At 60.3% G+C, this 12951-nt stretch overlaps 1 protein-coding gene across 2 annotated transcripts in view; it reads right to left on the bottom strand.

The window, feature by feature from the left end:
- Positions 1–534: 534 nt before the first annotated feature.
- Positions 535–12951, bottom strand: part of LOC144731742 (plectin-like) — a 74386-nt gene continuing 61969 nt past the window's right edge. For both annotated transcript variants that reach the window (XM_078612954.1, XM_078612962.1), the window contains exons 25-32: positions 12568–12706; positions 11385–11587; positions 10793–10964; positions 10280–10363; positions 9296–9403; positions 7869–7970; positions 6068–7345; positions 535–5481 (exon numbers count right to left, since the gene is read on the bottom strand). In XM_078612954.1, coding sequence (XP_078469080.1) covers positions 3703–5481; positions 6068–7345; positions 7869–7970; positions 9296–9403; positions 10280–10363; positions 10793–10964; positions 11385–11587; positions 12568–12706 — 3865 coding nt within the window. In that variant the 3' untranslated portion in view covers positions 535–3702. The remainder of the gene's footprint in view (positions 5482–6067; positions 7346–7868; positions 7971–9295; positions 9404–10279; positions 10364–10792; positions 10965–11384; positions 11588–12567; positions 12707–12951) is intronic.

Here is a 12951-nt window from a genome sequence, read left to right as displayed (position 1 = left end):
TGGAATGCCCTTCACTCGGTACATTCGGGAATCTCAGTCGGTTACACTTTTTAGTTTTTTTAAATCGCGTCTTAATGTGTGGCTGATGTTAACGTAGAGCAGCAGCTGTGATTTTACATTGAGGTAGTTGAGTCAATGTATGTTGAACTTCCTTTGCACCGTACGTAGCCAACCGCACTCATCAGAGGTGCGGGCGGGCAGGGGGGGACGCACAAGAGACTAAACACACACAAAATAAGTTCTAAACAAAATGAGTTTTCAATCTGATTTAAACGTCTTAAACCCCACCTGGTTTTACAGCAGGCTTCCTCCGTAACTTCAGCAGCTTCTTGCTGACCTTTAACACGTAGGTGTTCAAGCCCGATGTTCACGTCATGACGATGACGACGACGATGATGATGCAAATATAGTCGATTCGGGGAAAACAAGTTTTGCTGGCTGGCTGGCTGGCTGAACATCACGTCGCGAGAGAGGGAGGCACGGTCACATCCGATGGTTAAACAACAATGAACATAATTCAGTCGAGACTTCTGCTCTTGGAAGGCTGTGCATTTATTTGCCACTAAGAAATACAGCCAGGCCCACCCATATACGACACATATATCTTTCTCTCTGCCCGTTATACGTTTTGAATATATTGTAATGTCACTCTTTTAGCAGCCTACGGCGTTAAAACTGTCACCTCTCGGTAGACTGTGGGTCGCGCGTAACCCCACCACACCGATAAATAAAGCCGTGTGCAGCGTCGATGGGCTCCAAGCTCGCTCGAGCTTTAGCGTCGTCCGCACGGACGACTTACACGACGAGTCCGATCGAGGTTGAGCCGAATGACCACGACGACGATCATCATGATGATGATAACGAGGTTCGCGACACTGGCAGTTGGCAGTGGGCGCACAAGCAACGAAATCTCGTTCGTCGATAACCACTTGCACCGGGCCGGTCGTTCATTGCAGGGATAATTATTTATTTTAGAGGTGAATTTCATCTCTCTGGCCCTCTTCTCTCTCTCTCTGCTAGGACGAAGGGTAATTGCCCGAGACGTGCCCTCCTAGAGCGCGGTGAGCTAAGAGGAGCAGAAACCATCGTGCGAACTCCGCTCATCCCCGCAGCGGCGGCTTCTGGCTGGGCCGTCGAACACAGACGCGCTTCTGCGGCCGTCTGGAACGCTCTTCCTTCCGACATTAGGGAGCCGCTGGAGCAATGCACTTTTAAATCATCTCGATTGAAAACGAATATCTTTAGAACTGATTTTTTTTGTGTTTAGCTTGGTTGGCTACGCACGGTGCTAAACAAGTTCAACACGTGGGGGGTAAAAGGCCTTCATTATCCTTGAGCTCGCACCGTGGCTTGTCTGCTCAGCAGTCTACAGCTCAAGCTGATCATGGTGGCTGATGGGCATCACTTCTGCTAGCACCAGGATAACAGGGCCTTTTAACTCACATAGTAGGCCTCCTCTTACCACACCCTACGCCGTATTCATTTCTGTCTTCAGGGCACAGTGTTATCGCGAACGCCTAGGGTCAAGGTTAACCCGCGGTTTTAGTTTAATTTTTTAGTTAATTAAACTTCGCGAAGCCAGGCTAAGTTAAGGGTAACGTTACGCTCGCTACTACCCGTCACGGTTAGACGGAAGGCCGCTTTCACACCCTCGCCACTTTTTATATATATTTGTTTCGTGTGAACACAACTCCCACTGCCAAACGCTTCGCGACCGGACCCCAAGCGCGAACTCTGGCGACCGCACGCTCGCACGTGACCAACGAACCTGCACAGCTGGAACCGCCGGCAAGGTCGCTAGGCGAGATGTTGACAACCTCGCCTGGTGTACGGGAGGCCGTGGGTTCGATCACGACCCTGACGCCTGCTGCTGCTGTATATTTGGAGTTGGCGGTGCCACTCTCTCTCCCCGTGGCCGCGTAGGATTTTTCTCCGGGCCCTCCGGCTTTTTCCCTCCACATTTAGAATCAACGTCACGCGTTTAGAGCATTTGGCTGCTTTAAATGTCCACGTGGTGATAAGCCGCTTCTCGTTCGTTGAGCTCTCATTAGTGATGGCCAGGTCGCTTCTGAAAAAGAGCTACGATAAGATAAAATATTTTTTTTAAGTTTTTAGTTTTTTTTAATCTCGAGCCGCGGCAACGGAAAAACGATGGCCGCCGCTGTCCCACGCCACCGCGGTTTTCCGCCACTGTCGAAATAAACGCGGAATTATCTGCGCAAGATATATCAACTGTAGGCGTAATTACAATCATTATTGTTGTTATGAATATAGTTTCTAATCCAGGAAAGTCACGCCGAGCAAGCAAGGATTCTCTTTTTCAGGAGCATCCTGTTATCATTATTATTCTTTTTAACATGTGCTCGGCCATATTGACGATGAGTGTTTGTAAGAGTGGGAAGAAACCGGAGCGCCAGGAGAAAATCCACGCGTGCGGAGGAGGTAACACTTTCTCCCGCACACAGATGGAAACAGATGGCGATCGGTCCACTTGCCGTACCGCCTTTCTCCTGGCGTGCCAGGGCACGGCACCTCCTCGTTGCCCTACGGAATGGAGTTTCACGGCATCTGGGCGATCCATCAACCCTCTCTTAGAGGCGAACGTGAGCCACCCCCCAGGAGATGCCTGAAGCTGCTCCGACAGCTTCACAAAACGTTCAGCGATCGATCGTCATTCCCTTTACGATGAACGGGAACTACAATGGCAAGTTGTGACCGTGAGCGACCTTTGTGATGCTTGCGAGCGTTGCGTAATCATCATCGGGGGGGTGCGTTTAAATGTGCGGAGCGCTCCAGACTGCTCCAGAGCGCTTTTCTATTGAACGACTTGTGAGCAGCCCAGGGGCGCATGGTCGGAACAGAAGCTGACGGTCCGTGTTTGGCCGAGTCGTTGTTGTGTGGGTGGGTGTGTCAAAATCAAGCCAATCGGAGGCGCCGTACCTTCCCGGGACATCTGGACTTTTTTTTAAGTTTCCTTCACGGAAACTTGTTGAAGTATCCGTGAAGTTTCCTAATTTGTGGGACTGACCGACCCAGCTTTTTCCGCGAGACGCGACCAGAAATTAGTGTGGGGGGAGGGGGGGGTGGTGTGGTGGGGGCGGTGGGAACTCTGGCAGCTAGCAGTGCACGAACTTGCGTGTCCGAAAATGGCGCTGGAAGGCGACTCTACAGAACTACTTACAAAATCTCTTCGTTAGCTTTCGTCAACCACGCCCATAGGCGGGGCACTCAAGCATCTGCCCAATGCGAAGCGATGTTAAAAAAAAAAATCTCTCGAGCCGATCGATGGGAGCTGCTCGATTCTCCCAACCCGGAACACGTCTGAGATCGATAACCCAAATCTAACGCGAAAGACTTTGCTCTGCTATTGCCGGCCTGGCTGAGGAGCGTCGGACACGAGGGCGGTTTAACTTGCGGGCGGCCGGAAAAAGAACCCAGACTCGCAAACCGGAATCTCACCGGCGCCGTCTGAGCGCGCCGTCTGACACGGCTGGTACGAAGCCCGCTGATCTGGCTCACCCCAACTAGCCCCGATGCACACATGTATAACGCCTCCGCGGCGTCGAGAGTCACAATTCACAACCGGGCTCTCATCCGCCGTCGAACTTCCCCCCCCCCTCCCCCCCCCCACAATTTTAAGCGACTACGTGAACTGCGACCCGAGCCGCGACTCCCTCTTAACGCGCCAAGCGGGCGCCGGCTCTATCTGCGCCCGCTCGCCACCGGCTGCGACGAGCGACTGAACGACTGAAAGGAAGAGGAGGAGGAGGTGACGGCGCTCCGGACAGTGACGCCGCCGGTGACCAGGCCGGCCCTGGCTCCCTGCCCGGCCGCCTCCAGCAAGCGCAGGCCGGTGGTCGGGTCGCGCACGGCCCGCGCCAGCGCCTCCGCGTAGGTGACGCGCGCCCGCGTCTTGGGGCAGAGGAGCCCGCGCGCGTGGGCGCCGGCGTCGCGCAGCCTCCGCGCCGCCGCGTCGTCCAGCTCACCGCTCGCCAGCGCCTCCGTCACGCTCGCCCGCCCGCCGGCCCCGGGCTGCACCAGCCCGCCCGTCAGGTACTGCGCCTCGAGCAGTCGCTGCGCCACCTCGGGGAAGAGCCAGCCGCGGCGCATGGCGAGCGCCGTCGAGACGAGCCGCCCCGTGCCGGGCTCCTCGAAGCCAGCGAACGCCTTCTCGGCCAGCGACAGCTTCTCCGCCGTGAACTTCTCGACGAGGCCGAGCGCGGCGGCCCGCGCGACTGAGTGGCGCTCCCCCGTGGCCGGGTCCAGGACGCCGCCCGTGCAGGCCTGCGCCTCGAGCAGCGCGAGTGCTGTGGCGCCGTCGAGCAGCCGGCGCCGCGCGGCCTCGCCAACGGAGAGCACCTCGCCGGTGTTCCCATCGAGGACGCCGGCGATGGGCGCCGTCTCCTCCGTGGGGTCGCTCCGCGCCGGGTCGGCGCCGGCGACGTCGTCGTTGTCGAGGGCCGGCGACAGCGGCTGGTTGGGCGACACGGCGCCTTCGCCGGCGGCGAGCCCGCTGGTGCTGAGCCGGTCCCCCAGCTCGAAGATGGACATTTCGCCCGAGCGATAGCGCTGGAGGACCGTGTCGTCGATGACGCCGGCGGCCAGGGCGTCGTCCAGGCAGAAGCGCCGGCCTGAGCGCTTGTCCACCAGCGTGGAGGAGGTTGCGCCCCCGTCGTCGTCCGCCGTCACGTTGATCTCCTCCCACTCGCACTCCTGTTTGGAGAACTTGAGGTACATGGCCCGGTCGATGACTCCGCGCGAGAACGCCTCGTACACCGTCACGCGCTTGCCCGTGTCCGGGTCGACGACCAGCACGCGGCGCTGGCGCACGCTCGACGTCGACGACATCTTGCGCTGGCGCGGCGCCCTCCGTTCGTGCAGCGCGAGCAGCGCGAGGCCCGTGCGCGCGTCCGGCGAGCAGCGCGCCAGCAGCGCGGCGTAGGTCAGGTTCTCCTCCGTGTTGGGGTCGAAGAAGCCCTTGGTGACCTGCAGCGGGTCGAGCAGCACGGCGTTGGTCTTCTCGTCGATGAGGCCTCGCTCGTAGGCCGCCTCCAGGGGCAGCCGGTGGCTCGCCTGCGGGTCGATGACGCCGCCGGTGGCGATCTGCGCCTCCAGCAGTCGCACGCCGTGGTCGCGCACCACCAGGTTCCTCTTCATCGCCTGGAAGAGCGAGATCGACCGGTCGGTGTACGGGTCCAGGTAGCCGGTGACGGCCCGCTCGGCCGACAGCAGCTTGTCGTGGAACTCGTCGCCGACGAGGCCGGCGGCGACCGCCTCGTCCACGGTGAGCTTGGCGTTGAGCACGGGGTCCACGACGAAGCCCGTGGCCGCCTGCGCCTCCAGCAGCTCGAGGGCCGTGCCGGGCCGGACGAGGCCGCGGCGCATCGCCGCGTACACGGAGAGCGTCTCGCCCGTCGACTCCAAGAAGATGCCGGCCACGCAGCCCGTGCCCGTCAGGTACGAGCTAATGGAGTTGCTCACCTGGTGGAGGGGAGGAGGGGGGGGGGGATGAGGGTGGTTGGGAACCTGCAGTGAAGGAGTTCGTGCCGGGTGATCGAGGTTTACAACGGCGGAGCACCGTGCCGAGCGAGCCGAAGGGGAGTGAGGCAGGGTGGGGGGGTTAACGTGCAACGTCCGGCCAATGAGATGGAGCGGTGAGATCGGATCGTGCGCAAGAGACAGATGGATTGTTACGTCACGTGACAAAGCCACCACCGCCAAACCCTCCCCAAACACACGCTCGCAAGCATCACGTGCTCTGCTCGGATTAATCCTGAGCCCAACGTCCTTCTATAGGCTCCTGCCATTCCTTCCCCTTGGATGTCATAGTGACCATATCATAGTGCATTTGCCAGCTTCCCCTTGTAGCCCGACGCTTCGACTATCGTTCACGAGCTCTCTCTCTCTCTCTCGCCCTCTCTCTCTCGCCCTCTCTCCCTCACTCTCGCTCTCTCTCTCGCCCTCTCTCCCTCACTTTCTCTCTCCCTCTCACTCTCTCTCCCTCACTCGCCCTCTCTCTCTCGCCGGCTCCAGGTAAAGATTCGCAGGTGCCATCACTGCGCCATACCTCCTCGACGCTGCGCGACCCATCCAGAAGCTGGCTGGCCGTCTTGCCGTCGATGATGCCGCTCTTGGCGAGCTCGTCGAGCGACAGCTCCCGTCGCAGGCCGCTGAACTTGAGCTCCCTCCCCGCGTCGCCATGTCGCCCGCGCCCCTCTGCCGCCTCCGCCATCAACGCCGCCAGCTTCTCCAGGGTGATCCTGCCGGCCTTGAACTCCTCCATGAGCCGCCGCTTGGTCTCCTCGTCCACCGCTTCGCTCTCGAAGACCTCCTTGAGCGACGTCACCCTGCCGCCCACCGACAGCGGCGTGGCCTTGAGCAGGTCGGACAGCTCCGTCTCGACCTTGACGTACCGAGTCTCGCTGGTCGTGAGCGTCGACTCGGAGATGAGAGGCGCCGCCGCGCTGCACAGCGCCTGCTCCGCGCTCATCCTCTCCACCTCCTCGATCTTGCTGATGACCATGTCCTGCGCGATCTTGCCGCCCCTCTTGTGCAACGGCAGCACGCGCAGGCCCGTGTCTGGGTCGGCGACGCAGCGCTCCACGAGCCGCCGGTACGGCAGTCGCTCCTCCGTGCCAGGGTCCGAGAAGCCGCCCGAACCGGCATCGCCGCTCGCGTCCGACAGCAGCCCGACCGTCTCCTCGTCGACGAGGCCTCGCTCGTAGGCCGCCTCCACGGGCAGCCGGTGGCCCGCCCACGGGTCGACGATGCCGCCCGTGGCCAGCTGGGCCTCGAGCAGACGCAGGGCCTGCTCGCGCGGGATCAGCCCCCGCTGCATCGCCAGGAAGAGCGACGCCTTGGCCTCGGTGGCCGGGTCCACGTATCCCGTGACGGCCCGTTCGGCCTCCAGCAGCTGCCGCTCGAACTCCCGGCCGACCAGGCCGCGGCTCACGGCCTCCTCCACGGTGAAGCCGCCACCGTCGGCCGGGTCGACGAGGAGGCCCGTCGCGGCCTGGGCCTCGAGCAGCTCCAGGGCAGCGGCGGGCTTGAGCAGGCCGCGGCGGAAGGCCTCGTACGGGGACACCTTCTGGCCCGTGGCCTCCACGAGCAGTCCGGCGACGCTGCGGCGCCCGTCCAGATAGCGCTCGAAGGCGCCGGAGACATCCTCGATAGAAAGGGAGCCACGGGCGAGCCGCAGCGATGTGTCGGGGTCCACGGCGCCGGCGCGCTCCAGCTGCCACAGCGTCACGGCGCCGCCGCGCAGGCCCCGGAACGAGATCTCCTCCTTGCGGAGGCGGTCAGGGTCATCCGCATCGCCGTTGGCCAGCGAGACGCTCGCAGAGTCCTGCGCGGGAACAACGCGCGGCCGTGTGGGGACGGTGGCGGTGGTGACAACGTTGATGGTTGTGGTGGCGGCGGTGGTTGACGGTGGTGGTTATGATGGTTGGCGTCAGTGGTGACGATGATGATGATGATGGTGGTGTCGATGGGTTTTGTGATGGTGGCATTGACAACACTATGATTGTGAGAATGTTGATGGTGCTTACATTGATGGTGGTGATGGTGGTGATGATGATGATGTTGGTGGTGTTGAGGATGGTGATGGTGGTGGTGGCGATGATGGCAGTGACAATCGTGGTAAAGGTGTTGGTGACAATAGTGGCGATGGTGCTGATGGCGGTGGTGATGGCGGTGATGATGTCGGTGGAGATGGCGGTGGTGATGGTGGTGATGATGGCGGTGGTAATGGCGGTGATGATGGCAGTGGTGATGGTGGTGATGATGGCAGTGGTGATGGCGGTGATGATGGCAGTGGTGATTGCGGTGGTGATGGTGGTGATAATGGCGGTGGTGGTGATGGTTCACACCTTCTCGCAGGTCTCCAGGTGAAGCAGGTGGCTCTCCAGGGCCTCCAGGTTGGAACGAGCTCGGCCCATCAGCCCCGCGTAGCCCGAGTTCAACTCCTGCACCTGTTGGTGGCAACGTGACGAGTCGGTGTGATGCTGGTCGGTTCGTCTCGAGTTTTTTTCTCTCTGCGCAGGGCCCAGAGGCCCCCAACTTCAAGCGGCCAGCAACAAACAGCACCAGTTTCAAAATTGCAATAAATATAGAGTGGAATACGTTTATCGAATCGCACGTGATTGTTATTTTTATGATTTTCAAGGCTCGGGGGAAAGAGACGACGACGATGATGATGATGATGATGATGGGAGGATGGAATTCCCAAGTGGAGCAGTGCGAGGGAAGAAGCAAAACGAGGAGTGAGGTGACCTGCAGTGTGGTGAGTGGTTGGGTGAGTGGATGGGTGATTCAGTGGGTGAGTTAGTGCATGTGGGCGTGTGGGTGGGTACGTGGGTGTGTGAGCGAGTGTGAGTGTGTATGTTGTGGGGAGCGGTTCACGCGCTGTACAACGAACCCGGTGCTTCCTGCTTGCAGCCAACACCAGTGACGATTATCTGAACCGGTCCTGGGCCTCCTTCCCTAGGTCAACTCAGCCTCAAATGTGTAACTAGTGGCGGTGTGTAAGCATCGCCTCTCGAGGGACAAAGCCGGCCGGCATGGTGTTGGCCACCCACTCCCTTGTGTTGTCGTGGCTGCCTTCAGAGGTGCTTGCTAATAGCACTTGCCCCAACAGTCTGTTATAGCAAAACGGGGGATCTTTGTCTTTGTATTGTTGTTGTGACCTGCAGTGTGGTGGTGGTGGTGGTATTGGTGGTGGTTGAACACCGTGTGGTGGATGAGACAACACGGGTGCAGGCATCAACGAGTGAAGGGCACAGGGCAGTGATGATCATGATGATGATGGTGATCATGGTGGTGGTGGATATTACGATGGTGAGGGTGGTGATAATGAATGGTGATGATGATGATGACGGTGTTGGCGGGAGGAGTACTTCATCCAGCAGCGGATAGGGAAAGGACCCCACGTCTACCGAGCTATTCCCCATGATGCACCATGACGGCACGTGTTCAACTGCGCGCCACGGTGGTGAGATGTCAACTACCTCGCCTGGTATACAGGAGGTCGTGGGATCGATCCCGAGCCTGGCGACTGTATATCTGGAGTCTGCGTGTCTCTCTCTCCCCGTGGTCACGTGGATTTTTATCCTGGTCCTCCGGTTTTCCCCTCCACATTCAGAATCAACATCACACGTTTGGAGTATTTGGCTGCTATAAATTCCCACGTGATGATAAGCCACTTCGTTGAGTCTATGATTTGTGGCCGGGTCTCGGTGGGCATCACCTCTCTCAAATAACAACAAAATGTTCAGCGCTTGTAGTTTAACTGCGTCACCTCTGCCGTGAGGACGTCGGCCGACGAAGCCATGTCCTGCCCCTTGGCTGGAGCACCAACGCGGACCTCGACCGCAGTCCGGTAGCTCTTCACCGCGACGTCGTAGGCCTGCCGGCATGGCCACACGCACACACACACAGGTGCACACACACGCACACACACAGGCGCGCGCACGCCCCATATTGCGCAATGTCATCCGCGTGCCCACCGGACAAGGCAGTCGCCGCGTCACGAGGGCCCGTTTTCCCGGACTGTGCCGCTGCACCGAGACGTTTCGCCAAATGACTAGTCTCCGCTCTCCCATCATCACACTGCTACTCCCTGCCCCCGCCACTCAGCTATGATCAGGCCTACCACAACCCCAACCCCTACCACTACCCCAACACCTGTCACTACCCCAACCCCTACCACTACCCCAACCCCTATCGCTACCCTAACCCCTGTCACTACCCCAACCCCTGTCACTACCCCAACCCCTACCACTACCCCAACCCCTGTTACTACCCCAACCCCTACCACTACCCCAACCCCTGTTACTACCCCAACCCCTACCACTACCCCAACCCCTACCACTACCCCAACCCCTACCACTTCCCCAACCCCTGTCACTACCCCAACCCCTACCACTACCCCTATTACTACCACTACCCCAACCCCTATCACTACACCAATACCTATCACTACCCCAACCCATATTACTATCAATATCCCTATCGCTATTTTATCACTACCCCTATCACGGCCGCAACCCCTATAACTACCCCTATCACGACCCCTACCACTGCACCTATCACTACCCCTACCCCTCTCAATACCCCTATCACTACGGGCAACCTGAGTTCTGTGCCCCTCCATGGCGAACATCAGTGGCGAGCAATCTCTGAAGCGGCCACGCACCCCCCTCCCCCCACCGGCACCCCCACCCCCCTTCCCCCCCCCACCCTCCATACCGACCAACTTCTCGGCCAGACATTGCCTGCCTACCTTCATGTGAGCGGCGCACTGCTTGGCCCGCTCCCCGCATTCGCTCAGCTTGTGCTCGTTCTCCTCCAGCTCCACCAGCAGCGTCTGTGACGACAGCCCCACGTGACGACAGCCCCACGTGACGACAGCCCCACGTGACGTCGACAACGACGATGACAAACAAAACAAAAACATTCGTAAGTGTGCGCCCACCCCCCCCCCCGTGCAGCACAGAGGCGACTCGGCACACGGCCGGCACGGCTGCTCTGCCAAGGATGTCGAATGCCCCCGACGATCGTGCCGACGTTGGCGTGGGGTTCGGAGCCGTCGGCCCGGCACTCCGACGTCGCCCGGGGCGACGTGGGATTTTTTCGAGTTTGCCAAAAAATTTGGAAGTGCGACGCCGGCACGCTCTTGCGGCCCGCGAAAGCTGCCCGAGAGTCAGCGAACTGGGGGCCATCGGCACGCTCACAGCGAAGACTGTCCCCTCCTTCTGTCCCGCGTGCCCAGAACCAAGCAGAGCGGGCGCCTCACCTTCTGCACGTGCAGCGTGCTCACCGCCCCCTCCCGCGTTGCATCGCGATCCTCGCCACGGAGATCCAGCGCGTCCTGCCGGGCGCCGGCGTCGGCCAGGAACGCATGGAGCCAGTCGCGGCCGTCCCAGTAGGCGCGCAGGCCGCCTTCGAGCGCCAACGCGTCGCCCAGCCTGCTCGCGGAGCCAACGGAGGCGCAACGGTGGCGAGATGTTAACTACCTCGCCTGGTATACAGGCGGTCATGGGCTCCATGATAACCCGGTCGCCTGCTGTATATTTGCTTGTCTCTCTCCCCCCCGTGGTCGTGTAGAATTTATCCTCCGGGTCCTCCGGTGTTATCCTCTCCACGTTTTTAGAATCGACGTTCGCGCGTTCCTTTGGCCGACATAGAACGTCCACGTGATGAGCCACTTAGTCGAGCTGTCACTTCGCCGAGAGGGACGCGCAAACTCCAAACGCGCAGCAGGCACCAGCGTTTGGGATCGAACCCGCGCACCTCCCGCATGCAACAAAAACCGGCGTGACCTTTCGGCGTCCGTGTCCGCTACGAGCGGACGAGCCCAGCGGACGGCGGTGCGTCGCGACGCTCACCGTGCCGCCAGACGCTGCGTGGCGTCGGCCCAGCGCCCCAGCAGCCCGTCCACGGCGTCGCGGCAAGCCCGCGCCGCCGGCTCCCCGGCGCCGGGCCCCGCCAGCGTCCCCAGCAGCCGCTCGCTCGCCGCCTCCGACTCGGACAGCGAGGAGCGGAGCGACTGAAACGCCGCGCCGCCACGCGCGGCGTCGCGCTGCAGGTCCTGGAAGGGGGAGGCCCGCGGAGGGCGGTGAGGGCGAGAGGGGGAGGGGGGCACGCGGCCGTAGGAGGCCACGGAGAGAGGTGGCCGCGTTCAACAAAGCGGCCAGCGCCCGTCAACTCTGTGCGAGCCGAAGTGACCTGCAGCTCGAATGAGCGCGGAATCGACGCTCATTTCACATTTGCAGTCCTGCAGCGCCGGTGGTGGGAATTCAGCATCGCTATGGCAGGCGAGGTTGGGGGGGGGGAGAAAGGGGAGAATGGGGGAGGTGCTGTTGACTTCCCCCACAAAGTGGAAGTTGTTTTATTGCCCCCCCCCCCCCCACAACGGATGCATGATAGGCTGAATCACTGAATTAACCGATTGTGGGCAGTTTCGGCAAAACGGCCAAGCCGCCCGGCCGCATCACAGCGGTGCGGTCTTGGCACAGTGATTCACCTCGCTGGCAGCAATCTCCACAAACGATGATGCCGCAGTAATATCTTTCGCGTTGGAAGCTGTCGGAAAGTCTCCTCGATGTCACCGTGTAGACAGACCGGGCCACCTAAAGTCGTCCGAAATGTCCCTTTTGCCAGTATCAAGACGATTTAAAATGTTTCAATAGGCTTTGCTCCCTTTTCTGGCGATGAAACAGGTGTGTTGAGATGTGCACAACACCAAATACATACCTATTGCAAAGCAGCAAGTCCGCATATTGTTACTACGCTTCGTAAGCCCGATGCAGAGTGCTTACTGCGAACACTCAGCTGGAACCGCTCCGACATCCACCGCCGCAAATTTTGCTTGCGGTCAAATTCGCGTCGTTTGAAGCGCCGCGCTGATGGAGCGATGCGGTTCGCCGGCGAGCAGGCGCCCGGATGGACCGGTAAACGTCGCAGGGCCATGAAAGGAGGCCGAGGCTCGGGGGGGAAGGCCTTCACCCATCAGCGCATTGACCCGACGGTGCCCGCGGTGGGTCTGGCCGCGCGTTTTTTTCCGCTCACCGCGAGACGCGACCGCAGCTCCTCCAGGGCCCCGGCCTCGCACGGCGCGAAGCCTCCCTCGCCCAGCCTGCCCTCGAGGCTCGAGGTGGCCTCCTCGGCGTTCTCAAGGTTCTTCAGCAACACCTCCAGGGACCGCAGCCTGCGTGACAGCGCCATTGTTGTTAAGCGCGCGCGTGGGGCGGTGACAAGGGGGCGGGTCGCAGAAAATCTGGAGAATTTTGTGCGCTGGGACAGCCGTTGCCATGTGGATGCCGTCCGTTCTACTGTGGAGCAAAGCCGGGGAGATTTCTCAGTCGGCAAGAGTAGGTCTGTTTCGATTTAAAGCTTTCGTGACTGCAGGGATTCATCTTCTTGGTTCTTTCGGTAAAGTCACGTAGAAGGGAA

Source organism: Lampetra planeri, chromosome 2, assembly GCF_965212315.1.
Source record: "Lampetra planeri chromosome 2, kcLamPlan1.2.h2, whole genome shotgun sequence".
In the NCBI taxonomy this organism is placed as follows: Eukaryota; Metazoa; Chordata; class Hyperoartia; order Petromyzontiformes; family Petromyzontidae; genus Lampetra; species Lampetra planeri.
Note: the sequence above shows the minus strand (reverse complement) of the source record. Positions and strands in the feature narration are given on the sequence as shown.